Genomic DNA, 27,328 nt, shown 5'->3' with positions numbered 1-27,328 from the left:
TACATCCTGGGACTATGTAGTTGCTCATACCAAGCGGGGGGTTGTTATGTCAATCTCCATACACAGTTTAGGGACAGGTGTAGTATTGTGAAAGTAGGGAATTACCAGAAATGGCAGTGCGACCCATATAAGGGTAGGTGCTGTCTGAAAGACTGAAATACGCTAAAACAGGTTACAGACCTGAACAAGTGAGATATCCTCTTCAACTGGGGCACCCTATAGAGTAAACCTCTCTGAGGGAGGTAGTGAGACCGGGGCTGTGGTAAAGATAGTGCAAACTATAGACCTGAAGAAAGTAGGACAGGTGGAGACGGGGTGTAGAAATCTTGACCTGTGGTTGGAATGGATTTAGTATACGGCAAGAACTATGTCTAAAGAGGACTGTTATGCCTGTGGGACAGCCAAACCAAGGTTAACAACTACTCCGTTCCCCTTGACAGGCTTTAACTCTCTGTCAGGTTTATCCTCCATGCAAGCCACCTGGGAATGTGGTGAAAGAGTCTTGTAGTAACTTGCACTATCTGTATCCCCCGATAACAAAGTCATCCCGACCTAGGTTGCCTCCGTTTGAAGTCTCAGGGGATTCTAATTGTTTTTCTAGGACTAGTAAGATAGGATACAGGGTAGGGCATCTTAGCTCCTGCTCCCACACAGAGAATATCACAACTAAAGAGACCATGACTAATCTCTCCTCTTTGTTGCAGCCAGAGGATTTTAGGAACCAAAACCAGGCCCTGCTGACATCTGATGGTTGTGTGGTGATAACTGATTGTGAACTCACCTACATACGCAAACAATCAAATGTGTCAGAGACTGGTGAGTTGTCACGTAGAAAGTGGGACCTCCTCCCGGGATCCTTTGATGAAAGGATATATATATTGATGGGATAGGAGTACCTCGAGGGGATCCAGAACAATTCAAAGCTAGGAATCAGATCGCAGCTGGGTTTGAATCAAGTCTTTTTTGGTGGTCAACAATTAATAAAAACGTAGATTGGATAAATTATATTTACTATAACCAGCAAAGATTTATAAACCACACTCGTGATGCAATAAAGGGATTAGCTGAGCAGACAGCGGCAACTAGCTTAATGACATGGCAGAATATAATAGCTTTAGATATGCTTTTGGCTGAGCGGGGCGGAGTTTGTGTTCTGTTTGGATCTATGTGCTGTACTTTCATCTCCAACAACATAGCACCGGACGGGTCCGTGACCAAAGCGCTTCAGGGACTCACCACGCTGACGAACGAACTGGCTGAGAAATCTGGTATTGATAGCTCCTAAACGGTTGGTTTGATAACATATTTGGTAAATGGAAAACTATTGTTGTAACTATTCTGGGTGAAGTTATAGCTTCTATGGGTATACTTGTTCTTTGTGGATGTTGGCTTATTCTCTGTGTCTGAGGTATGGTGAGAAAGGAGATGGAGAAGGTGGTTTCCCAACAGATGGTGAGATACGGCCCAATCCCGGACTCCGACCTAAGGAATGAAGGATATGACCTACCAGGCTTGGTGGAGTGACACTCTAGAGGGTGTCTAAAGGGGGCCAAAATGTACTTCCCTGTTTGTGTTTTATTAATCAAGTTAACCATTGTGAATGTTTGTCTTTCCTTATGTGATGGTTTGAAGTTCCTTGGTGACTGGTAACCAACAATTTGCAAGTTGGGTGTAGATGGACTGAGGGTTTTTATTTTTTAGTATCATTATGGCTTATTAATAAAAGTGTGATTCTTTTTGTTTGTAATGTATTTTAATGAATGACACCCTGTGTTTTCTTATTTTGGGTTCACACCCAGTGGGTGTGAAAAGGGGGATTGTGGGGATTTATTATTCTCATAATTGATGGGATGACTAGCTTGGAAGGAATGCATTAATGATTAAGGCATGGAGGGTCTGGACTGTGCTGATGTGGGTTGTTTCACCTGGCAAGCTGTGATTGATGTGAAGAGCTGTTTTAGGGGGTAAGATATGATAAGAATTTGTGTCTCCAAATACTAGACTATACTGCTTCTTTGTGATCTGTGAACCGTCCTTGGACGTAGGAATGGTGTCTAGGGGAGCTGGCTCTTCTCACCATGACAGGTTGTTATGATAAAAACTTATGCCTGGCAACAGGGATGCGCCAAGGGTCTGGGACTAGCCTGTGCGCCAACGGATTGGCTGAGTAAGTCTAAACCACGCTCAGTCTCTACCCTGATAGGCCCAGCAGAGAGTGGGAACTATCTCTGTCAGAGTATTTGAAGAAGAACTCATAACAATGGATTAGTTCTCTGTCTGCCCTGCGTGGTATTTCAGGGAGCCCGTTTATACGAACATCATATTTACCATTGAAGGTTTTGCATTAATTAAAATACTAGTATATCTTAGAAGTCGTGTTGACCTCTTTTGTTCCTAATACCAGATTTGAATTGATGCAACTTTGACAAAATGAAGAGTACGTCACTCTTTCGCCATGCACTCGTTCTATCCACGTAGTAGCGCAACACGTGTACTGGACATAAATGATGGAGACGCCCTTCTTCTGTAGAGTAGAAGGGCGGCGGGTGAAATCAATAAGCTCTAAGGCGATACAATTGTAATTGCCGCTGACCTTGGGCATAAAGGCGTGCTTGGGTAAAAACGTTACTTGGCGGAACCCCGGGGTAACTGTAGGCATGAATGGTGGACTGGAGTACATGCAGCTCCCTCACTCGCTATGCGGAGGTAAGGGCAATCAGCAAAGCCATCTTGAAGGAGAGGCTTTGGGTAGTCTTGAAGACTCCGATAGCCAAGTCGCATTCAGATTTTCCTCCTCACAGGCCATGACCGACGGGCCACAGTTTCCTAGAGAGGGTGGAAAATCACTCTGCACGCCTGGGTCAAAAGATCCCTGCATAATGGTAGTTACCAGGGATCGTCTGGAAGTGGGAGAATGATCTCCACCAACCAGAGCATGCTTGATCATCAAGAGGCTCCAAGATTAAGGATGATCCTTGTTCTCCTACTCTGTTAAGAGTGGGGGGAAATCAAGTATAGGAGGAAAATACATACCCGTACGGGGGATTCCCTCTGGACAACAGTCCGCTCCCACATTCAATGCGCATTGAAAATAGGTGTTTTCCTTGCGCCACAGAATAAACTTGATAGTTGGTCTGTGTGTCTTATTATTATTAGCGTCGTGTCTATTTTAATATCAAGGAATATTTCACTTCCTCTGGTCTTAGGAACAACATGAATTTGTGCATGAAGAAGATGCAATACTTATCGACTTTCTCTGGTCAGTCTCACCCGAGGAAAGGAAGGGAACAGGGACCGTGGGAGATCTGACTGGGAAAAATTGTTTTGAACAGTCATCCAACTCGGAATTCCAAGTCTAAATACCCACATGTAGGAATGCACCGAAATGCGGGCACACTATGCAGGAGAGGGGCTCGCCTCATTCGCCACTTGACCTGTGTCCAACAGACGCTGTGTGATTGGTTACTTTTAAAGACTTTTGCCATGCCCAGGCGTATCCCAATAGTGAGACATTGAAACTTCATAAATTCCATCTGTAGTCTCCCAGAAAAGTAAATATTGGTCTTACCAATGGGCGGGTGAATATGAACCAAACGTTGGTGGGGATATTTTTCCTCTCTGGAAAAAAAATAGAGGTTTGAAACAAGGGTAGGTTTTCATGGATCGTTTTTTCCGACAGCAGATAAACTCCAACAAAAGTGTTTCACCTGACAGAAATAAAGGGATAGGAATATGTTTTGCACTGTTACAACACTTTCGACAAGCATAGACTACGGTTGGTATAGTTCTCCTCACCTCGTGAGATTGTACCATTGCGTACAGAAATTATGTTTAGTTCTTAATACGCCTCACATCGTTTGTTTTAGAAGACTCGGTATGATAGAAAGGTAGCCTAGCGGCTAAGAGCGTTGTGCCAGTAACGAATCCACGAGCAAGGTTCTTAATTTAACCCTAATTGCTCCTGTAAATCGCACTAAAATCTATAGAAGCCTTCTCTTTCCAGCTGGTAGATTTCTGCTGCTGTACTAGAGATGGGTGGTGTCGAATGCTAGAACGTTCCGTCCTTCCCGGTGGGTGCACCCGATAGTGGAACTGTCTCACATCATAGGAACGACGTCATGAAGGGGCGGCTTTTTATGGGTAAGTTTCGTTTAGGAGAAAAGGAGAGTTATCCGTGCCAGCAAGGCAGCCACTGGCAGGGTGGCATGGACCCCCTCTGGCTTGCAGTGGAAGTCAGTTACATAACAGGCAACACTTGAATTTATTATGTTTGCTTAGTCCCAAGAAGAACTGAAAAATGTAGAGTTCAAAGTCATTTTCACTCAAACAGGAATATTTTGTTGGCAATGCAAAAGGAGATAATTGTGAAACAGTGGCTCTCTATTCTTGCAAAATAAGGATGTTATGTTTAGTTTTTTAGACATTGAACAAGGCAAATTAACCCATTAACCAAATAATAAATGTTTAGTTTAGCTTAAAACCCTAATTTCACAAAATGCACAAGTTAAGATTTTGGGAACGTATACTGAACAAAAATATAAAAGCAACATGCAACAATTTCAACGATTTTACTGAGTTACAGTTAATATATTACAGTTCATATAAGGAAATCAGTCAATTGAAATAAATTCAATCTGTGGTCCTCTGTAGCTCAATTGGTAGAGCATGGCGCTTGTAACGCCAGGGTAGTGGGTTTGATCCCTGGGACCACCCATACGTAAAAATGTATGCACACATGACTGTAAGTTGCTTTGGATAAAAGCGTCTGCTAAATGGTATATTATTATACAATTCATTAGGCCCTAATCTATGGATTTCACATGACTGGGAACACAGATATGCATCTGTTGGTCACAGATACCTTCAAAAAAAGGTAGGGGTGTGGATCAGAAAACCAGTCAGTATCTGGTGTGACCACCATTTGCCTCATGCAGCACGACATCTCCTTCGCATAGAGTTGATCAGGCTGTTGATTGTGGCCTGTGGAATGTTGTCCCACTCCTCTTCAATGGCTGTGCGAAGTTGCTGGATATAGACGGGAATTGGAACACATCGATCCAGAGCATCCCAAACATGCTCAATGGGTGACATGTCTGGTGAGTCTGCAGGCCATGGAAGACCTGGGACATTTTCTGCTTCCGGGAATTGTATACAGATCCTTGCGACATGGGGCCATGCATTATCATCCTGAAACATGAGGTGATGGCGGCGGATGAATGGCAAGACAATGGGCCTCAGGATCTCATCTCTGTGCATTCAAATTGCCATCGATAAAATGCAATTGTGTTCGTTGTCCGTAGGTTATGCCTGCCCATACCATAATCCCACCGCCACCAAGGGGCACCCTGTTCACAACGTTGACATCAGCAAACCGCTCGCCCACACAATACCATACAGGTGGTCTACGGTTGGACGTACTGCCAAATTCTCTAAAACAACATTGGAGGCGGCTTATGGTAGAGAAATTAACATTCAATTCTCTGGCAACAGCTCTGGTGGACATTCCTGCAGTCAGCATGCCAATTGCACGCTCCCTCAAAACTTGAGACATCTGTGGCATTGTGGTGTGTGACAACTGCACATTTTAGTGGCCTTTTATTATCCCCAGCACAAGGTATTTGATATGCCACACCTGTCAGGTGGATGGATTATCTTGGCAAAGGAGAAATGCTCACTAACAGGGGGTGTAAACAAATTTGTGCACAAAATGTGAGAGAAATAATACTTTTGTGCATATGGAACATTTCTGGGACCTTTTATTTCAGCTCATGAAACATGGGACCAACACTTTACATGTTGTGTTTATATTTCTGATCAGTGTAGTATGGACAGTACAAAATATCCACCTTACAAAATAAATCAAATATTAACAAACTATTACAGTTAATAAATGTAATAAATGTAATACATTAAATACCTATTCATCTGTCATTCAACTGACAATGGATATGATTGAATAAAACATGTTGCGTTGGATCATCATTAAGGAATATGGGATGACAGAAAAATATATAATTCCTCCATCAAATAATGGTAAAAAAAACTCAAGCCCATAACCCAGAATGTAAGGTGAATAGTTTCTGTAATCATCCTATCATGACTTGAGGCAGAACAAGTTTTAAATGCCTAGTGTGTCAGAGATCAAGCAAACAAGACTTTGGGTGACGCCCTGCAATAAAAAAATATATATATATTTATTTGTGTCCGATGTACAGCACAACGCTAACAGAGACTAGATCAAAGTAGAAAAGATACACACATTATGCTTTTACCAGTGTTCAGTTCAAACACCTTTTAGACTATCTGCCCTCGCCTGCACAGGAAGACAGGCACTGAAATAGTATTGATTCAAGAGAGAAAGCAGCAGCAAGCAAAACTATTTCAGAGACATCTACCCTCAGAGCTCACATACATAGCACAGTGTTATTTAAAAAGGCACAATGGCCACATCACAATTATCAATGATCAAGTCATTATCAAGTCGTCACATATACAAAAATATACACCTCTTTACAGTGAAAAGGCTCACTGAGGGAACGTTGTACAGTAAAACTACCATTGTCGACTTAAATCTTCCAACAACGTCAACAGAAGAATTCCTCCCTTGCTTTGCCAAGTATTTTGTGCCCAACAATACTTAAATACCTCACAATACTTGACATTAGGAGGGACTCCATTGCAAATAAAACAGATTCTCTCTGCCCACACTAGTTCATTTCCACCCTGGCTTCTTGATGCATCGGGGCACCTTGGGACGGTTCCATTCGGAGCCATTTTGTCTCAGTCGAGTAGGAAAGGCACTTGGTTTGGGCTGCTGCTCCCCCCAGTATGCATCCACTCGTAAGGCAATCAATCAAATGTATTTATAAAGCCCTTTTTACATCAGCAGGTGTCACAAAGTGCTATACAGAAACCCAGCCTAAAACCCCAAGGCAACGCTCCTCTGTGCCGTACCCATCCACCACCCCTCACCTGGCTCTCAGGCAGGCTCTGTGTCCAGTGTGGCACTGGTGGTTCAGGTGGGACGGGATTTGTAGGGGGGGATTTCTGAGGGTGGGGAGGGTTCTGAAGGCTGGGTGGGCAACACTGTCGGTGAGGGCAGGTCTGGCAGTGTGGACGAGGGTGGGGGTGATGTAGGTAGTACTGGTTGGACTGATAATGATGTGGATGATACTGGCTCTACTGGTAATGTGGTTGTGGGGGTGTTGTTATGATTGACACTGACTGTGGGGGTGTTGTTATGATTGACACTGACTGTATGGGTGTAGAGTCTGATACGGTCACTGACTGTAGGGGTGCTGTGGATGGGATTGTTTGAGACACCATCACAGGCTGTGAGGGTACTGTGTTTGACGTTGTGGGTTCCTCTGGCTGTGACATGTGTCTGCAGCAGCTCTATTGCCTTGGGCCCGGGGTGTGTGTAGGGAGTCCGTATCCAGGCGAGCTGCTCTGAGCTGGGGTAGTAGGGAAGTAAGGACCTGTCGTGGGCACAGGTGTGCATGGCCAGGTAGGTGTGGCGCAGCAGGTGGGGGGAAGCGGGAGGTGAAGTAGGACACAAAGTCATCAGGGATGGAGCCCAGAGTCTCCTGGACCTCTGCTGGTAACTCCCTGTAATGGTGCTTCTATAGGAGGGACAAAAGAGGAAGGATTCATATAAACGGATATCTAATCAGGTAAACACGCATAAGAGGGTGTTGCACAGAAAAGGGTCTGCATACACTGTTACACCAAATCATAATTCTGTCAAACTAAAAGTACAGCTAATCATGCTTGTTAACAAATTAGTGTTAAAAGAACATTAAGATTGCTTTTTATAAATGTTTTGTCACATTTAACTGCTGAAAATGCTGTTATTGAGGTCACTTCCTTAGTAGATGATGTCAAAGGTCAGCATGTGGGAGAAGTCGGAGATCAGGCATGATAGACGAGTTTCCCACTAGTAATCACAAGTTCGAGGGGTGTTCAAGTGGATTTTTCCCAGTCATGTGGTAAATACCACCTTACCACATGCTTATGAACGCAGCATTAGTTCCACGAGCTCAAAATATTTGCAAACTTTTAACACGATAACAGATATTAATGCTGATTTATTTGGCATTTTCACTCCAACAACGGCAGACATTGGCAGAAGGAGTCAATTGCAAAACTGAAAATGTAATATCATAAAACAAACTATTCTTGCATTCAGGATGGTATGTTAGAAATTAAATCTTAACAGTAAAAGGCATCTTCAGACGGGACTGCAAAATATTTACTGTTGACTTTTGCACAAAACACTCTTCACTTTATACAGCTTGCATTAGAGCAAATACAGTAAATTATTGGTATTTTTGATGTACCATGAACAGTACAAAATCAACCTGAATTAAATGTATTCCACTTACAAAATAAAATATGAACACAAACTATAACAGTTAATTCATGTAATAAATGAAGACTTATTTAACTGCCATTCATTATAAAGACAATATGATTGAATAAAACATGTTGCATTGGATCATCATTCATCAAAGATGGGATGACTGAAAACACATGATTCCTCTGACAGCAAAAACAGAATGTTAAGTGAATACTTTCTGTAATCATCCTATCATGACTTGTAGCCGAACTAGTTTTAGTAAAGGCCTAGTGTGTCAGAGATCAAGCAAACAAGACTTTGGGTGACGCCCTGCAATAAAAACACAATCAGATCACATATTGCCTTGTTTCCGATGTACAGCACAACGCTAACAGAGATAAAAGTAGAAAAGATACACACATTATGCTTTTACCAGTGTTCAGTTCAAACACCTTTTGGACTATCTGCCCTCGCCTGCACAGGAAGACAGGCACTGAAATGGTCTTGATTCAAGAGAGAAAAGCCGTCACTAGCAGCAGCAAGCAAAACTATTTCGGGGGCGTCTACCTTCAAAGCTCACATACATAGCACAGTGTTATTTAAAAAGGCACAATGGCCACATCACATGATTATCAATGATCAAGTCATTATCAAGTCATCTCCTATACAAAAATATACACCTCTTTACAGTGAAAAGGCTCATTAAGAGAAATAAGATTCCACAGTAAAACTACCATTGTCGACTTGTCTTCCAACAACATCAACAGAATAATTCCTCCCTTCCTTTGCCAAGTATTTTGTGCCCAACTATATTTAAATACCTCACAATACTTGACATTAGGAGGGACTCCATTGCAAATAAAACGGATTCTCTCTGTACTACACAGTACGGCCCCTCACTAGTTCATTTCCACGCTGGCTTCTTGATGCTTGGAGGGACCTTGGGACTTGGGACAGTTCCATTCGGAGCCATTTTGTCTCAGTCGAGCAGGAAAGGCACTTGGTTTGGGCTGCTTCTCCCCCTGTCGGCATCTCCCAGGCACTGCAGGCCTGGTCCTCACCAGCACAGGAAAGAGCAACAGAGCCCCAGTATATGTCCACTCATAAGGCAACGCTCCTCTTTGCCGCACCCATCCATCACCCCTCGTTGGCTCTCAGGCAGGCTCCGTGTCCTGTGTGGCTGGATGTGGCACTGGCAGTATGTGTGGTCCAGGTGGGACAGGATCTGTAAGGGGGGTTTCTGACGGTGTGGGGGGTTCTGAGGTCTGGGTGGGCAATACTGTCTGTGGAGGCAGGTCTGGCAGTGTGGACGAGGGTGGGGGTGATATAGGCAGTACTGGTTGGACTGATAATGATGTGGGTGATACTGGCTCTACTGGTAATGTGATTGACACTGACTGTGTGGGTGTTGTTGTGATTGACACTGACTGTGGGGGTATTTTTATGATTGACACTGACTGTGGGGGTGTTGTTGTTGTTGTTGTGATTGACACTGACTGTATGGGTGTAGAGTCTGATACGGTCACTGACTGTATGGGTTCTGTGGATGGGATTGTGTTTGACTGTGTGGGTTCCTCCGGCTGCAACGTGTGTGTCTGCAGCGGGGGTGTGGCCTTGGGCACGGGGTGTGTGTAGGGAGTCCGTATCCAGGCGAGCTGCTCTGAGCTGGGGTAGTAGGGAAGGAAGGACCTGTCGTGGGCACAGGTGTGCATGGCCAGGTAGGTGTGGCGCAGCAGGTGGGGGAAGCGGGAGGTGAAGTAGGACACAAAGTCATCAGGGATGGAGCCCAGAGTCTCCTGGACCTCTGCTGGTAACTCCCTGTAATGGTGCTTCTATAGGAGGGACAAAAGAGGACGGATTCATATAAACGTCCATCTAATCAGTTACACACGCATCATTTAGCTGGAAAGACACCCATACCTTGTTTCTCATGGCACGGAGAAGATCTCTGACAGACCCTCCTTTATACGACCGGAATTTGCGTAGATCTGCCAAAAGAGACAATACATGCAATGAGTAATCCACACAGTACATTCTAATCATTTATCCTAAAACCTGCATGACACACCAATCCCCTATTCAAGTCTCATAATGCAACAAGATTGAAATACCTCACAATGTCATGGTTTAAAGTTAGATATCCTATAAATATAGGCTACCTGTCAGGAAATCTTCGGCCTACTAGTTCTCCACAAGGCATAAAAACTAAAACATACCACCAAGCTAAATCGTGAAATGACTGTATTATGCAAATTAAAAAAGTCATGAATGCAACAGTCACAGTGAATCTTCTCTCACCATTTATTTCACATACAGTAGCATATTAAGTTAGCAAATACATTTGGAGACACTCATTTGAACCCTATGAAACAGACCTAGAAAGATTAACACTGTCAACAGGAAGCAAAGCAGCATTTCAGGTTGAGATGAGCTGATCTAAATGCTGCAGTCTGGATTGACAGGAAATGCTAACCACATCCACAGTCACTGCATTTTATATCAGTGACTAGACTCATATCTCTTCTGCACTCTAGAACATTAACCTTAACTGGGCAACTATTAATCAGGCTTCAGTACGAAACTGTAGTAGGTCATCATTTCCTAACTCATTAAATATATACCCTTTCATTTATTAAAAGGCACTAGCATAGTAGCAGTGTTAAAACTGAACTCAGACCAGTCTCTTTACCAGTCTACAATGGCACAGTGCACACTCATGACATGGACAAAGTCTTGTAAGAGCAGGTATGTGTCTGTAGCTATAACGGATCTCAGGCCAGTCTCTTACTGGTCTGTAGAGGCACTGTGATGTGTTCCCTCCAGTCCAGCTTCACCACGGCCCGCCCCCCTCGCTCCAGCTGCCTTACGATTGGTCCGTCCAGCGGCTCCTTCTCTATCCTGTCACTCACGTCCTACAAGGAAACACGATTCAATTTGGGTTTTTATTTTTAAAATAAAATGCCATTATTGGAACATGTTGCACATCTTCATCGATGTGAGTTCACAGTTGCATCTCTAGTGCTATATTGATTTATGTAGAACAGCTTTAATAGAAAAGTATTGGATTTGATTGTGACCTGGAAGAACTGTAGCTGTTTCTCCAGGCTCCAGAAGAAGGGGTGTTTGAGCACGCTCTCAGCAGAAGGCCTCCTCTGGGGCTCCATACTCAGCATCTGTTCTATCAGGTCTGTGGCCACGATGTCCTCTGGGAAAGACAAGACCAAACACTCAGTCACTATGGCGCGGTGCTGTGGCAGAATTGGGGTGAGCTGTTGTCACTTCTCAAGGGTTATGTTATTGTTCTGTGTTGGACTGTGATGTTCTGCATTTCATTGACTCCTGTTATGTCTGCACCCTAAAAACAAGGCCATTGTGTTCCGGAACTGTTGCTTGTATAAATAACTGTTGTGTAACAATATGATTGTATTATTACCTTCCACTATATAAGGGACATACTCTTGGAGCTCCTTCCCTGACTGCGATCAGAGGGATCTACCTTGCAGCTACTCGTCTATATTAAAGATTCACTATTATAATTATAAATTAGTCTCTACCTAATCTTTGGATCGAGTTTTCCACAACAGCGGTCTCTGATGTGAAACAACTGATTGGCAATGTTTGGGTTTGCATTTACACCAAATTGCAATAACATCAGGACCATATCTATCTATCTATAATAACTTTAATACAGCCTTTACCAAAACTACCAAATGTAAACTTATTGCTCTCTTCTTTGTACTTTCAAAGGCTGAACTGATGCTCACTAGCAAGAAACCACTGTTTCTTAGGCAGTCAACATCCTGGTTTAAATCAAATCACTTCCAAACCAATCCTACACCAACTTCCCCTCACAGGTAAAGCAATGGGTTGGCCTCTGGCGTCTGACATGTTCTCAATGCGAGGGTGGGGATTCACAGGTCTCCCGACGGTAGGTAGCTGTCTGATTGTGGGGGCCATATTCCTAGCACACTCAAACCCTCCTGATCAGCCAGAAGTAGTAGTTAACCTAACACAAGTTGATAAAATAATACCTGAGCACAGTCTACGAAGGCATAGGAGACAGCTAGACGTAGGGAAAGGGGAAGTACTAGGGACTTTAGGGAAGGACATCACCATATGTATGTCACCATGTACATCCTGGGACTATGTAGTTGCTCATACCAAGCGGGGGGGTTGTTATGTCAATCTCCATACACAGTTTAGGGACAGGTGTAGTATTGTGAAAGTAGGGAATTACCAGAAATGGCAGTGCGACCCATATAAGGGTAGGTGCTGTCTGAAAGACTGAAATACGCTAAAACAGGTTACAGACCTGAACAAGTGAGATATCCTCTTCAACTGGGGCACCCTATAGAGTAAACCTCTCTGAGGGAGGTAGTGAGACCGGGGCTGTGGTAAAGATAGTGCAAACTATAGACCTGAAGAAAGTAGGACAGGTGGAGACGGGGTGTAGAAATCTTGACCTGTGGTTGGAATGGATTTAGTATACGGCAAGAACTATGTCTAAAGAGGACTGTTATGCCTGTGGGACAGCCAAACCAAGGTTAACAACTACTCCGTTCCCCTTGACAGGCTTTAACTCTCTGTCAGGTTTATCCTCCATGCAAGCCACCTGGGAATGTGGTGAAAGAGTCTTGTAGTAACTTGCACTATCTGTATCCCCCGATAACAAAGTCATCCCGACCTAGGTTGCCTCCGTTTGAAGTCTCAGGGGATTCTAATTGTTTTTCTAGGACTAGTAAGATAGGATACAGGGTAGGGCATCTTAGCTCCTGCTCCCACACAGAGAATATCACAACTAAAGAGACCATGACTAATCTCTCCTCTTTGTTGCAGCCAGAGGATTTTAGGAACCAAAACCAGGCCCTGCTGACATCTGATGGTTGTGTGGTGATAACTGATTGTGAACTCACCTACATACGCAAACAATCAAATGTGTCAGAGACTGGTGAGTTGTCACGTAGAAAGTGGGACCTCCTCCCGGGATCCTTTGATGAAAGGATATATATATTGATGGGATAGGAGTACCTCGAGGGGATCCAGAACAATTCAAAGCTAGGAATCAGATCGCAGCTGGGTTTGAATCAAGTCTTTTTGGTGGTCAACAATTAATAAAAACGTAGATTGGATAAATTATATTTACTATAACCAGCAAAGATTTATAAACCACACTCGTGATGCAATAAAGGGATTAGCTGAGCAGACAGCGGCAACTAGCTTAATGACATGGCAGAATATAATAGCTTTAGATATGCTTTTGGCTGAGCGGGGCGGAGTTTGTGTTCTGTTTGGATCTATGTGCTGTACTTTCATCTCCAACAACATAGCACCGGACGGGTCCGTGACCAAAGCGCTTCAGGGACTCACCACGCTGACGAACGAACTGGCTGAGAAATCTGGTATTGATAGCTCCTAAACGGTTGGTTTGATAACATATTTGGTAAATGGAAAACTATTGTTGTAACTATTCTGGGTGAAGTTATAGCTTCTATGGGTATACTTGTTCTTTGTGGATGTTGGCTTATTCTCTGTGTCTGAGGTATGGTGAGAAAGGAGATGGAGAAGGTGGTTTCCCAACAGATGGTGAGATACGGCCCAATCCCGGACTCCGACCTAAGGAATGAAGGATATGACCTACCAGGCTTGGTGGAGTGACACTCTAGAGGGTGTCTAAAGGGGGCCAAAATGTACTTCCCTGTTTGTGTTTTATTAATCAAGTTAACCATTGTGAATGTTTGTCTTTCCTTATGTGATGGTTTGAAGTTCCTTGGTGACTGGTAACCAACAATTTGCAAGTTGGGTGTAGATGGACTGAGGGTTTTTATTTTTTAGTATCATTATGGCTTATTAATAAAAGTGTGATTCTTTTTGTTTGTAATGTATTTTAATGAATGACACCCTGTGTTTTCTTATTTTGGGTTCACACCCAGTGGGTGTGAAAAAGGGGGATTGTGGGGATTTATTATTCTCATAATTGATGGGATGACTAGCTTGGAAGGAATGCATTAATGATTAAGGCATGGAGGGTCTGGACTGTGCTGATGTGGGTTGTTTCACCTGGCAAGCTGTGATTGATGTGAAGAGCTGTTTTAGGGGGTAAGATAAGATAAGAATTTGTGTCTCCAAATACTAGACTATACTGCTTCTTTGTGATCTGTGAACCGTCCTTGGACGTAGGAATGGTGTCTAGGGGAGCTGGCTCTTCTCACCATGACAGGTTGTTATGATAAAAACTTATGCCTGGCAACAGGGATGCGCCAAGGGTCTGGGACTAGCCTGTGCGCCAACGGATTGGCTGAGTAAGTCTAAACCACGCTCAGTCTCTACCCTGATAGGCCCAGCAGAGAGTGGGAACTATCTCTGTCAGAGTATTTGAAGAAGAACTCATAACAATGGATTAGTTCTCTGTCTGCCCTGCGTGGTATTTCAGGGAGCCCGTTTATACGAACATCATATTTACCATTGAAGGTTTTGCATTAATTAAAATACTAGTATATCTTAGAAGTCGTGTTGACCTCTTTTGTTCCTAATACCAGATTTGAATTGATGCAACTTTGACAAAATGAAGAGTACGTCACTCTTTCGCCATGCACTCGTTCTATCCACGTAGTAGCGCAACACGTGTACTGGACATAAATGATGGAGACGCCCTTCTTCTGTAGAGTAGAAGGGCGGCGGGTGGAAATCAATAAGCTCTAAGGCGATACAATTGTAATTGCCGCTGACCTTGGGCATAAAGGCGTGCTTGGGTAAAAACGTTACTTGGCGGAACCCCGGGGTAACTGTAGGCATGAATGGTGGACTGGAGTACATGCAGCTCCCTCACTCGCTATGCGGAGGTAAGGGCAATCAGCAAAGCCATCTTGAAGGAGAGGCTTTGGGTAGTCTTGAAGACTCCGATAGCCAAGTCGCATTCAGATTTTCCTCCTCACAGGCCATGCCCGACGGGCCACGGTTTCCTAGAGAGGGTGGAAAATCACTCTGCACGCCTGGGTCAAAAGATCCCTGCATAATGGTAGTTACCAGGGATCGTCTGGAAGTGGGAGAATGATCTCCACCAACCAGAGCATGCTTGATCATCAAGAGGCTCCAAGATTAAGGATGATCCTTGTTCTCCTACTCTGTTAAGAGTGGGGGGAAATCAAGTATAGGAGGAAAATACATACCCGTACGGGGGATTCCCTCTGGACAACAGTCCGCTCCCACATTCAATGCGCATTGAAAATAGGTGTTTTCCTTGCGCCACAGAATAAACTTGATAGTTGGTCTGTGTGTCTTATTATTATTAGCGTCGTGTCTATTTTAATATCAAGGAATATTTCACTTCCTCTGGTCTTAGGAACAACATGAATTTGTGCATGAAGAAGATGCAATACTTATCGACTTTCTCTGGTCAGTCTCACCCGAGGAAAGGAAGGGAACAGGGACCGTGGGAGATCTGACTGGGAAAAATTGTTTTGAACAGTCATCCAACTCGGAATTCCAGAAAAGTAAATATTGGTCTTACCAATGGGCGGGTGAATATGAACCAAACGTTGGTGGGGATATTTTTCCTCTCTGGAAAAAAAATAGAGGTTTGAAACAAGGGTAGGTTTTCATGGATCGTTTTTTCCGACAGCAGATAAACTCCAACAAAAGTGTTTCACCTGACAGAAATAAAGGGATAGGAATATGTTTTGCACTGTTACAACACTTTCGACAAGCATAGACTACGGTTGGTATAGTTCTCCTCACCTCGTGAGATTGTACCATTGCGTACAGAAATTATGTTTAGTTCTTAATACGCCTCACATCGTTTGTTTTAGAAGACTCAGTATGATAGAAAGGTAGCCTAGCGGCTAAGAGCGTTGTGCCAGTAACGAATCCACGAGCAAGGTTCTTAATTTAACCCTAATTGCTCCTGTAAATCGCACTAAAATCTATAGAAGCCTTCTCTTTCCAGCTGGTAGATTTCTGCTGCTGTACTAGAGATGGGTGGTGTCGAATGCTAGAACGTTCCGTCCTTCCCGGTGGGTGCACCCGATAGTGGAACTGTCTCACATCATAGGAACGACGTCATGAAGGGGCGGCTTTTTATGGGTAAGTTTCGTTTAGGAGAAAAGGAGAGTTATCCGTGCCAGCAAGGCAGCCACTGGCAGGGTGGCATGGACCCCCCTCTGGCTTGCAGTGGAAGTCAGTTACATAACAGGCAACACTTGAATTTATTATGTTTGCTTAGTCCCAAGAAGAACTGAAAAATGTAGAGTTCAAAGTCATTTTCACTCAAACAGGAATATTTTGTTGGCAATGCAAAAGGAGATAATTGTGAAACAGTGGCTCTCTATTCTTGCAAAATAAGGATGTTATGTTTAGTTTTTTAGACATTGAACAAGGCAAATTAACCCATTAACCAAATAATAAATGTTTAGTTTAGCTTAAAACCCTAATTTCACAAAATGCACAAGTTAAGATTTTGGGAACGTATACTGAACAAAAATATAAAAGCAACATGCAACAATTTCAACGATTTTACTGAGTTACAGTTAATATATTACAGTTCATATAAGGAAATCAGTCAATTGAAATAAATTCAATCTGTGGTCCTCTGTAGCTCAATTGGTAGAGCATGGCGCTTGTAACGCCAGGGTAGTGGGTTTGATCCCTGGGACCACCCATACGTAAAAATGTATGCACACATGACTGTAAGTTGCTTTGGATAAAAGCGTCTGCTAAATGGTATATTATTATACAATTCATTAGGCCCTAATCTATGGATTTCACATGACTGGGAACACAGATATGCATCTGTTGGTCACAGATACCTTCAAAAAAAGGTAGCGGTGTGGATCAGAAAACCAGTCAGTATCTGGTGTGACCACCATTTGCCTCATGCAGCACGACATCTCCTTCGCATAGAGTTGATCAGGCTGTTGATTGTGGCCTGTGGAATGTTGTCCCACTCCTCTTCAATGGCTGTGCGAAGTTGCTGGATATAGACGGGAATTGGAACACATCGATCCAGAGCATCCCAAACATGCTCAATGGGTGACATGTCTGGTGAGTCTGCAGGCCATGGAAGACCTGGGACATTTTCAGCTTCCGGGAATTGTATACAGATCCTTGCGACATGGGGCCATGCATTATCATCCTGAAACATGAGGTGATGGCGGCGGATGAATGGCAAGACAATGGGCCTCAGGATCTCATCTCTGTGCATTCAAATTGCCATCGATAAAATGCAATTGTGTTCGTTGTCCGTAGGTTATGCCTGCCCATACCATAATCCCACCGCCACCAAGGGGCACCCTGTTCACAACGTTGACATCAGCAAACCGCTCGCCCACACAATACCATACAGGTGGTCTACGGTTGGACGTACTGCCAAATTCTCTAAAACAACATTGGAGGCGGCTTATGGTAGAGAAATTAACATTCAATTCTCTGGCAACAGCTCTGGTGGACATTCCTGCAGTCAGCATGCCAATTGCACGCTCCCTTTAAAACTTGAGACATCTGTGGCATTGTGGTGTGTGACAACTGCACATTTTAGTGGCCTTTTATTATCCCCAGCACAAGGTATTTGATATGCCACACCTGTCAGGTGGATGGATTATCTTGGCAAAGGAGAAATGCTCACTAACAGGGGTGTAAACAAATTTGTGCACAAAATGTGAGAGAAATAATACTTTTGTGCATATGGAACATTTCTGGGACCTTTTATTTCAGCTCATGAAACATGGGACCAACACTTTACATGTTGTGTTTATATTTCTGATCAGTGTAGTATGGACAGTACAAAATATCCACCTTACAAAATAAATCAAATATTAACAAACTATTACAGTTAATAAATGTAATAAATGTAATACATTAAATACCTATTCATCTGTCATTCAACTGACAATGGATATGATTGAATAAAACATGTTGCGTTGGATCATCATTAAGGAATATGGGATGACAGAAAAATATATAATTCCTCCATCAAATAATGGTAAAAAAAACTCAAGCCCATAACCCAGAATGTAAGGTGAATAGTTTCTGTAATCATCCTATCATGACTTGAGGCAGAACAAGTTTTAAATGCCTAGTGTGTCAGAGATCAAGCAAACAAGACTTTGGGTGACGCCCTGCAATAAAAAAATATATATATATTTATTTGTGTCCGATGTACAGCACAACGCTAACAGAGACTAGATCAAAGTAGAAAAGATACACACATTATGCTTTTACCAGTGTTCAGTTCAAACACCTTTTAGACTATCTGCCCTCGCCTGCACAGGAAGACAGGCACTGAAATAGTATTGATTCAAGAGAGAAAGCAGCAGCAAGCAAAACTATTTCAGAGACATCTACCCTCAGAGCTCACATACATAGCACAGTGTTATTTAAAAAGGCACAATGGCCACATCACAATTATCAATGATCAAGTCATTATCAAGTCGTCACATATACAAAAATATACACCTCTTTACAGTGAAAAGGCTCACTGAGGGAACGTTGTTGTCACGACCGTCTTGAAAGGGAGCAGACCAATACGCAGCGCGTTGAGTGAACATGATGACTTTAATGAGTACAGCACGTAAATACAAAACAAAAGACGATAGTGAAGTCCGACAGTGACAATGACTGAACTTGGAACAAAAACCCACAACCACAAGGTGAAAACACACAGTATAAATATGGCTCCCAATCAGAGATAACGAGCCGACAGCTGACACTCGTTACCTCCGATTGGGAGTCACTGAACCAAACAAAGAAATACAACACATAGAACCACCCAACCAAACAAAACACCACGAACCAAACACACCCTGGCTCAACACACAAAGTCCCGGAGCCAGAGTGTGACAGTACCCCCCCCTAAAGGCGCGGACTGCGACCGCGCCTCAACTAGGGCTAACCAAGGGAGGGCTGGGTGGGCATACCTCTTCGGCGGTGGTTCTGGCTCTGGTCGTGGTCCCCACCCCACCATAGTCACTACCCGCTTTCGTAGCCTCCTCCAACTGACCCCCACCGGATTAAGGGGCAGCACCGGACTAAGAGGCAGCACCGGACTAAGGGGCAGCACCGGACTAAGGGGCAGCACCGGACTAAGGGGCAGCACCAGACTAAGGGGCAGCACCGGACTAAGGGGCAGCACCGGACTGAATGGCAGATCCTGGCTGGCTGGCTCTGGCGGATCCTGGCTGGCGGAAGGCTCTGGCTGATCCTGTCTGGCGGAAGGCTCTGGCTGATCCTGTCTGGCGGAAGGCTCTGGCTGATCCTGTCTGGCGGAAGGCTCTGGCTGATCCTGTCTGGCGGAAGGCTCTAGCGGCTCCGGTCTGGCGGACGGCTCTGAAGGCTCATGGCAGACGGGCGGCTTATGCAGCGCTTGGCAGACGGACAGTTCAGACGGCGTTGGGCAGACAGGCAGTTCAGGCGCCGTTGGGCAGACGGGCAGTTCAAGCGCCGTTGGGCAGACGGGCAGTTCAGGCGCCGTTAGGCAGACGGGCAGTTCAGGCGCCGTTGGGCAGACGGCAGACTCTGGCCGGCCGAGACGCACTATAGGCCTGGTGCGTGGTGCCGGAACTGGTGGTCCCGGGCTGAGGACACGCATCTCAGGGCTAGTGCGGGGAGAAGGAACAGGGCATGCTGGACCCTGGGGACGCACATAAGGCCTAGTGCGTGGTGCCGGAACTGGTGGTCCCGGGCTGAGGACACGCATCTCAGGGCTAGTGCGGGGAGAAGGAACAGGGAATGCTGGACCCTGGGGACGCACATAAGGCCTAGTGCGTGGTGCCGGAACTGGTGGTCCCGGGCTGAGGACACGCATCTATGGGCTAGTGCGGGGAGCAGGAACAGGCCGGGCTGGGCTGGCGACGCACACCGTAGACTTGGTGCGGGTGGCAGGAACAGGCCGGACCGGGCTGGCGACGCGCACCGTAGGTTTGGTGCGAGTGGCAGGAACAGGCCGGGTCGGGCTGGCGACGCACACCGTAGGCTTGGTGCGGGTGGCAGGAACAGGCCGGGCTGGGCTGGCGACGCACACCGTAGACTTGGTGCGGGTGGCAGGAACAGGCCGGACCGGGCTGGCGACGCACACCGTAGACTTGGTGCGGGTGGCAGGAACAGGCCGGACCGGGCTGGCGACGCGCACCGTAGGTTTGGTGCGAGTGGCAGGAACAGGCCGGGTCGGGCTGGCGACGCACACCGTAGACCTGGTGCGGGTGGCAGGAACAGGCCGGACCGGGCTGGCGACGCGCACCGTAAGTTTGGTGCGAGTGGCAGGAACAGGCCGGGTCGGGCTGGCGACGCACACCGTAGGCTTGATGCGTGGAGTAGGAACAGGCCGGTCCGTACTGGGAACACACACCACTGGCTTTAACTGGGGATCAGGAACGGGCCGGACCGGACTGGTAACACACATCAGTCTCTCACGCCGTGCCGCAACAACTTCCCTTCCTCTACTCGCCAATGGCTCCCGTAATCCGATAGCCTTCTCTCCACATCTCCCTGTGGCAGCCTCCTGCTGCCCAGCCGCCCAAGCCATGTGCCCCCCCAAAAAAACTTTTTGGGGTTGCCTCTCGTCCATCCGACGATGGCCCTGCTGACGCCGTTGCTCCTCTCCTGCCAGGTTCTCCCCCTTCATCGCCCTCCGGTACCGGACGGCCTCCTCCTGCGTAATATGTCCCCAGCCGAGGAGGACATCCACCAGCGTTCTCTCCTGCGGGTGTTCCTGTATACGCTGCTTGGTCCTTTTGTGGTGGGTTTTTCTGTCACGACCGTCTTGAAAGGGAGCAGACCAATACGCAGCGCGTTGAGTGAACATGATGACTTTAATGAGTACAGCACGTAAATACAAAACAAAAGACGATAGTGAAGTCCGACAGTGACAATGACTGAACTTGGAACAAAAACCCACAACCACAAGGTGAAAACACACAGTATAAATATGGCTCCCAATCAGAGATAACGAGCCGACAGCTGACACTCGTTACCTCCGATTGGGAGTCACTGAACCAAACAAAGAAATACAACACATAGAACCACCCAACCAAACAAAACACCACGAACCAAACACACCCTGGCTCAACACACAAAGTCCCGGAGCCAGAGTGTGACAGTTGTACAGTAAAACTACCATTGTCGACTTAAATCTTCCAACAACGTCAACAGAAGAATTCCTCCCTTGCTTTGCCAAGTATTTTGTGCCCAACAATACTTAAATACCTCACAATACTTGACATTAGGAGGGACTCCATTGCAAATAAAACAGATTCTCTCTGCCCACACTAGTTCATTTCCACCCTGGCTTCTTGATGCATCGGGGCACCTTGGGACGGTTCCATTCGGAGCCATTTTGTCTCAGTCGAGTAGGAAAGGCACTTGGTTTGGGCTGCTGCTCCCCCAGTATGCATCCACTCGTAAGGCAATCAATCAAATGTATTTATAAAGCCCTTTTTACATCAGCAGGTGTCACAAAGTGCTATACAGAAACCCAGCCTAAAACCCCAAGGCAACGCTCCTCTGTGCCGTACCCATCCACCACCCCTCACCTGGCTCTCAGGCAGGCTCTGTGTCCAGTGTGGCACTGGTGGTTCAGGTGGGACGGGATTTGTAGGGGGGATTTCTGAGGGTGGGGAGGGTTCTGAAGGCTGGGTGGGCAACACTGTCGGTGAGGGCAGGTCTGGCAGTGTGGATGAGGGTGGGGGTGATGTAGGTAGTACTGGTTGGACTGATAATGATGTGGATGATACTGGCTCTACTGGTAATGTGGTTGTGGGGGTGTTGTTATGATTGACACTGACTGTGGGGGTGTTGTTATGATTGACACTGACTGTATGGGTGTAGAGTCTGATACGGTCACTGACTGTAGGGGTGCTGTGGATGGGATTGTTTGAGACACCATCACAGGCTGTGAGGGTACTGTGTTTGACGTTGTGGGTTCCTCTGGCTGTGACATGTGTCTGCAGCAGCTCTATGGCCTTGGGCCCGGGGTGTGTGTAGGGAGTCCGTATCCAGGCGAGCTGCTCTGAGCTGGGGTAGTAGGGAAGTAAGGACCTGTCGTGGGCACAGGTGTGCATGGCCAGGTAGGTGTGGCGCAGCAGGTGGGGGAAGCGGGAGGTGAAGTAGGACACAAAGTCATCAGGGATGGAGCCCAGAGTCTCCTGGACCTCTGCTGGTAACTCCCTGTAATGGTGCTTCTATAGGAGGGACAAAAGAGGAAGGATTCATATAAACGGATATCTAATCAGGTAAACACGCATAAGAGGGTGTTGCACAGAAAAGGGTCTGCATACACTGTTACACCAAATCATAATTCTGTCAAACTAAAAGTACAGCTAATCATGCTTGTTAACAAATTAGTGTTAAAAGAACATTAAGATTGCTTTTTATAAATGTTTTGTCACATTTAACTGCTGAAAATGCTGTTATTGAGGTCACTTCCTTAGTAGATGATGTCAAAGGTCAGCATGTGGGAGAAGTCGGAGATCAGGCATGATAGACGAGTTTCCCACTAGTAATCACAAGTTCGAGGGGTGTTCAAGTGGATTTTTTCCCAGTCATGTGGTAAATACCACCTTACCACATGCTTATGAACGCAGCATTAGTTCCACGAGCTCAAAATATTTGCAAACTTTTAACACGATAACAGATATTAATGCTGATTTATTTGGCATTTTCACTCCAACAACGGCAGACATTGGCAGAAGGAGTCAATTGCAAAACTGAAAATGTAATATCATAAAACAAACTATTCTTGCATTCAGGATGGTATGTTAGAAATTAAATCTTAACAGTAAAAGGCATCTTCAGACGGGACTGCAAAATATTTACTGTTGACTTTTGCACAAAACACTCTTCACTTTATACAGCTTGCATTAGAGCAAATACAGTAAATTATTGGTATTTTTGATGTACCATGAACAGTACAAAATCAACCTGAATTAAATGTATTCCACTTACAAAATAAAATATGAACACAAACTATAACAGTTAATTCATGTAATAAATGAAGACTTATTTAACTGCCATTCATTATAAAGACAATATGATTGAATAAAACATGTTGCATTGGATCATCATTCATCAAAGATGGGATGACTGAAAACACATGATTCCTCTGACAGCAAAAACAGAATGTTAAGTGAATACTTTCTGTAATCATCCTATCATGACTTGTAGCCGAACTAGTTTTAGTAAAGGCCTAGTGTGTCAGAGATCAAGCAAACAAGACTTTGGGTGACGCCTGCAATAAAAACACAATCAGATCACATATTGCCTTGTTTCCGATGTACAGCACAACGCTAACAGAGATAAAAGTAGAAAAGATACACACATTATGCTTTTACCAGTGTTCAGTTCAAACGCCTTTTGGACTATCTGCCCTCGCCTGCACAGGAAGACAGGCACTGAAATGGTCTTGATTCAAGAGAGAAAAGCCGTCACTAGCAGCAGCAAGCAAAACTATTTCGGGGCGTCTACCTTCAAAGCTCACATACATAGCACAGTGTTATTTAAAAAGGCACAATGGCCACATCACATGATTATCAATGATCAAGTCATTATCAAGTCATCTCCTATACAAAAATATACACCTCTTTACAGTGAAAAGGCTCATTAAGAGAAATAAGATTCCACAGTAAAACTACCATTGTCGACTTGTCTTCCAACAACATCAACAGAATAATTCCTCCCTTCCTTTGCCAAGTATTTTGTGCCCAACTATATTTAAATACCTCACAATACTTGACATTAGGAGGGACTCCATTGCAAATAAAACGGATTCTCTCTGTACTACACAGTACGGCCCCTCACTAGTTCATTTCCACGCTGGCTTCTTGATGCTTGGAGGGACCTTGGGACTTGGGACAGTTCCATTCGGAGCCATTTTGTCTCAGTCGAGCAGGAAAGGCACTTGGTTTGGGCTGCTTCTCCCCCTGTCGGCAGCTCCCAGGCACTGCAGGCCTGGTCCTCACCAGCACAGGAAAGAGCAACAGAGCCCCAGTATATGTCCACTCATAAGGCAACGCTCCTCTTTGCCGCACCCATCCATCACCCCTCGTTGGCTCTCAGGCAGGCTCCGTGTCCTGTGTGGCTGGATGTGGCACTGGCAGTATGTGTGGTCCAGGTGGGACAGGATCTGTAAGGGGGGGTTTCTGACGGTGTGGGGGGTTCTGAGGTCTGGGTGGGCAATACTGTCTGTGGAGGCAGGTCTGGCAGTGTGGACGAGGGTGGGGGTGATATAGGCAGTACTGGTTGGACTGATAATGATGTGGGTGATACTGGCTCTACTGGTAATGTGATTGACACTGACTGTGTGGGTGTTGTTGTGATTGACACTGACTGTGGGGGTATTTTTATGATTGACACTGACTGTGGGGGTGTTGTTGTTGTTGTTGTGATTGACACTGACTGTATGGGTGTAGAGTCTGATACGGTCACTGACTGTATGGGTTCTGTGGATGGGATTGTGTTTGACTGTGTGGGTTCCTCCGGCTGCAACGTGTGTGTCTGCAGCGGGGGTGTGGCCTTGGGCACGGGGTGTGTGTAGGGAGTCCGTATCCAGGCGAGCTGCTCTGAGCTGGGGTAGTAGGGAAGGAAGGACCTGTCGTGGGCACAGGTGTGCATGGCCAGGTAGGTGTGGCGCAGCAGGTGGGGGAAGCGGGAGGTGAAGTAGGACACAAAGTCATCAGGGATGGAGCCCAGAGTCTCCTGGACCTCTGCTGGTAACTCCCTGTAATGGTGCTTCTATAGGAGGGACAAAAGAGGACGGATTCATATAAACGTCCATCTAATCAGTTACACACGCATCATTTAGCTGGAAAGACACCCATACCTTGTTTCTCATGGCACGGAGAAGATCTCTGACAGACCCTCCTTTATACGACCGGAATTTGCGTAGATCTGCCAAAAGAGACAATACATGCAATGAGTAATCCACACAGTACATTCTAATCATTTATCCTAAAACCTGCATGACACACCAATCCCCTATTCAAGTCTCATAATGCAACAAGATTGAAATACCTCACAATGTCATGGTTTAAAGTTAGATATCCTATAAATATAGGCTACCTGTCAGGAAATCTTCGGCCTACTAGTTCTCCACAAGGCATAAAAACTAAAACATACCACCAAGCTAAATCGTGAAATGACTGTATTATGCAAATTAAAAAAGTCATGAATGCAACAGTCACAGTGAATCTTCTCTCACCATTTATTTCACATACAGTAGCATATTAAGTTAGCAAATACATTTGGAGACACTCATTTGAACCCTATGAAACAGACCTAGAAAGATTAACACTGTCAACAGGAAGCAAAGCAGCATTTCAGGTTGAGATGAGCTGATCTAAATGCTGCAGTCTGGATTGACAGGAAATGCTAACCACATCCACAGTCACTGCATTTTATATCAGTGACTAGACTCATATCTCTTCTGCACTCTAGAACATTAACCTTAACTGGGCAACTATTAATCAGGCTTCAGTACGAAACTGTAGTAGGTCATCATTTCCTAACTCATTAAATATATACCCTTTCATTTATTAAAAGGCACTAGCATAGTAGCAGTGTTAAAACTGAACTCAGACCAGTCTCTTTACCAGTCTACAATGGCACAGTGCACACTCATGACATGGACAAAGTCTTGTAAGAGCAGGTATGTGTCTGTAGCTATAACGGATCTCAGGCCAGTCTCTTACTGGTCTGTAGAGGCACTGTGATGTGTTCCCTCCAGTCCAGCTTCACCACGGCCCGCCCCCTCGCTCCAGCTGCCTTACGATTGGTCCGTCCAGCGGCTCCTTCTCTATCCTGTCACTCACGTCCTACAAGGAAACACGATTCAATTTGGGTTTTTATTTTTAAAATAAAATGCCATTATTGGAACATGTTGCACATCTTCATCGATGTGAGTTCACAGTTGCATCTCTAGTGCTATATTGATTTATGTAGAACAGCTTTAATAGAAAAGTATTGGATTTGATTGTGACCTGGAAGAACTGTAGCTGTTTCTCCAGGCTCCAGAAGAAGGGGTGTTTGAGCACGCTCTCAGCAGAAGGCCTCCTCTGGGGCTCCATACTCAGCATCTGTTCTATCAGGTCTGTGGCCACGATGTCCTCTGGGAAAGACAAGACCAAACACTCAGTCACTATGGCGCGGTGCTGTGGCAGAATTGGGGTGAGCTGTTGTCACTTCTCAAGGGTTATGTTATTGTTCTGTGTTGGACTGTGATGTTCTGCATTTCATTGACTCCTGTTATGTCTGCACCCTAAAACAAGGCCATTGTGTTCCGGAACTGTTGCTTGTATAAATAACTGTTGTGTAACAATATGATTGTATTATTACCTTCCACTATATAAGGGACATACTCTTGGAGCTCCTTCCCTGACTGCGATCAGAGGGATCTACCTTGCAGCTACTCGTCTATATTAAAGATTCACTATTATAATTATAAATTAGTCTCTACCTAATCTTTGGATCGAGTTTTCCACAACAGCGGTCTCTGATGTGAAACAACTGATTGGCAATGTTTGGGTTTGCATTTACACCAAATTGCAATAACATCAGGACCATATCTATCTATCTATAATAACTTTAATACAGCCTTTACCAAAACTACCAAATGTAAACTTATTGCTCTCTTCTTTGTACTTTCAAAGGCTGAACTGATGCTCACTAGCAAGAAACCACTGTTTCTTAGGCAGTCAACATCCTGGTTTAAATCAAATCACTTCCAAACCAATCCTACACCAACTTCCCCTCACCGCCTTCCTGTAGGTCTGAGAACAGGAAGTGATGTCCTCACCATGTTTGTCGGGCTGTAGCTGGTCCAGGCTGTAGGCTCCCAGCAGGATGTTGGCTTGCCTCTGCAGAGACTTGCCAAAGGGATGACATCCCCGGGACACCACATAGTAGAACACACAGCCTGCAGAGAAGATGTCCACCGTGCACGTCTACAGAGGAAGAGAGAGAGGTTAGGTGTTCATATTTCAATGATGGCGTTCTGTTGATGGCTAGGAATTA

At 45.1% G+C, this 27,328-nt stretch overlaps 1 protein-coding gene across 1 annotated transcript in view; it reads right to left on the bottom strand.

The window, feature by feature from the left end:
- Nucleotides 1-8,067: 8,067 nt before the first annotated feature.
- The window catches only part of LOC123491185 (serine/threonine-protein kinase/endoribonuclease IRE1-like), a 39,980-nt gene continuing 20,719 nt past the window's right edge, over nt 8,068-27,328 (bottom strand). The window contains exons 20-24 of the mRNA XM_045221062.1: nt 27,111-27,258; nt 26,296-26,423; nt 11,127-11,250; nt 10,259-10,326; nt 8,068-10,170 (exon numbers count right to left, since the gene is read on the bottom strand). Coding sequence (XP_045076997.1) covers nt 9,493-10,170; nt 10,259-10,326; nt 11,127-11,250; nt 26,296-26,423; nt 27,111-27,258 — 1,146 coding nt within the window. The 3' untranslated portion in view covers nt 8,068-9,492. The remainder of the gene's footprint in view (nt 10,171-10,258; nt 10,327-11,126; nt 11,251-26,295; nt 26,424-27,110; nt 27,259-27,328) is intronic.

Source organism: Coregonus clupeaformis, chromosome 7 (assembly GCF_020615455.1).
Source record: "Coregonus clupeaformis isolate EN_2021a chromosome 7, ASM2061545v1, whole genome shotgun sequence".
NCBI lineage: Eukaryota > Metazoa > Chordata > Actinopteri > Salmoniformes > Salmonidae > Coregonus > Coregonus clupeaformis.
Note: the sequence above shows the minus strand (reverse complement) of the source record. Positions and strands in the feature narration are given on the sequence as shown.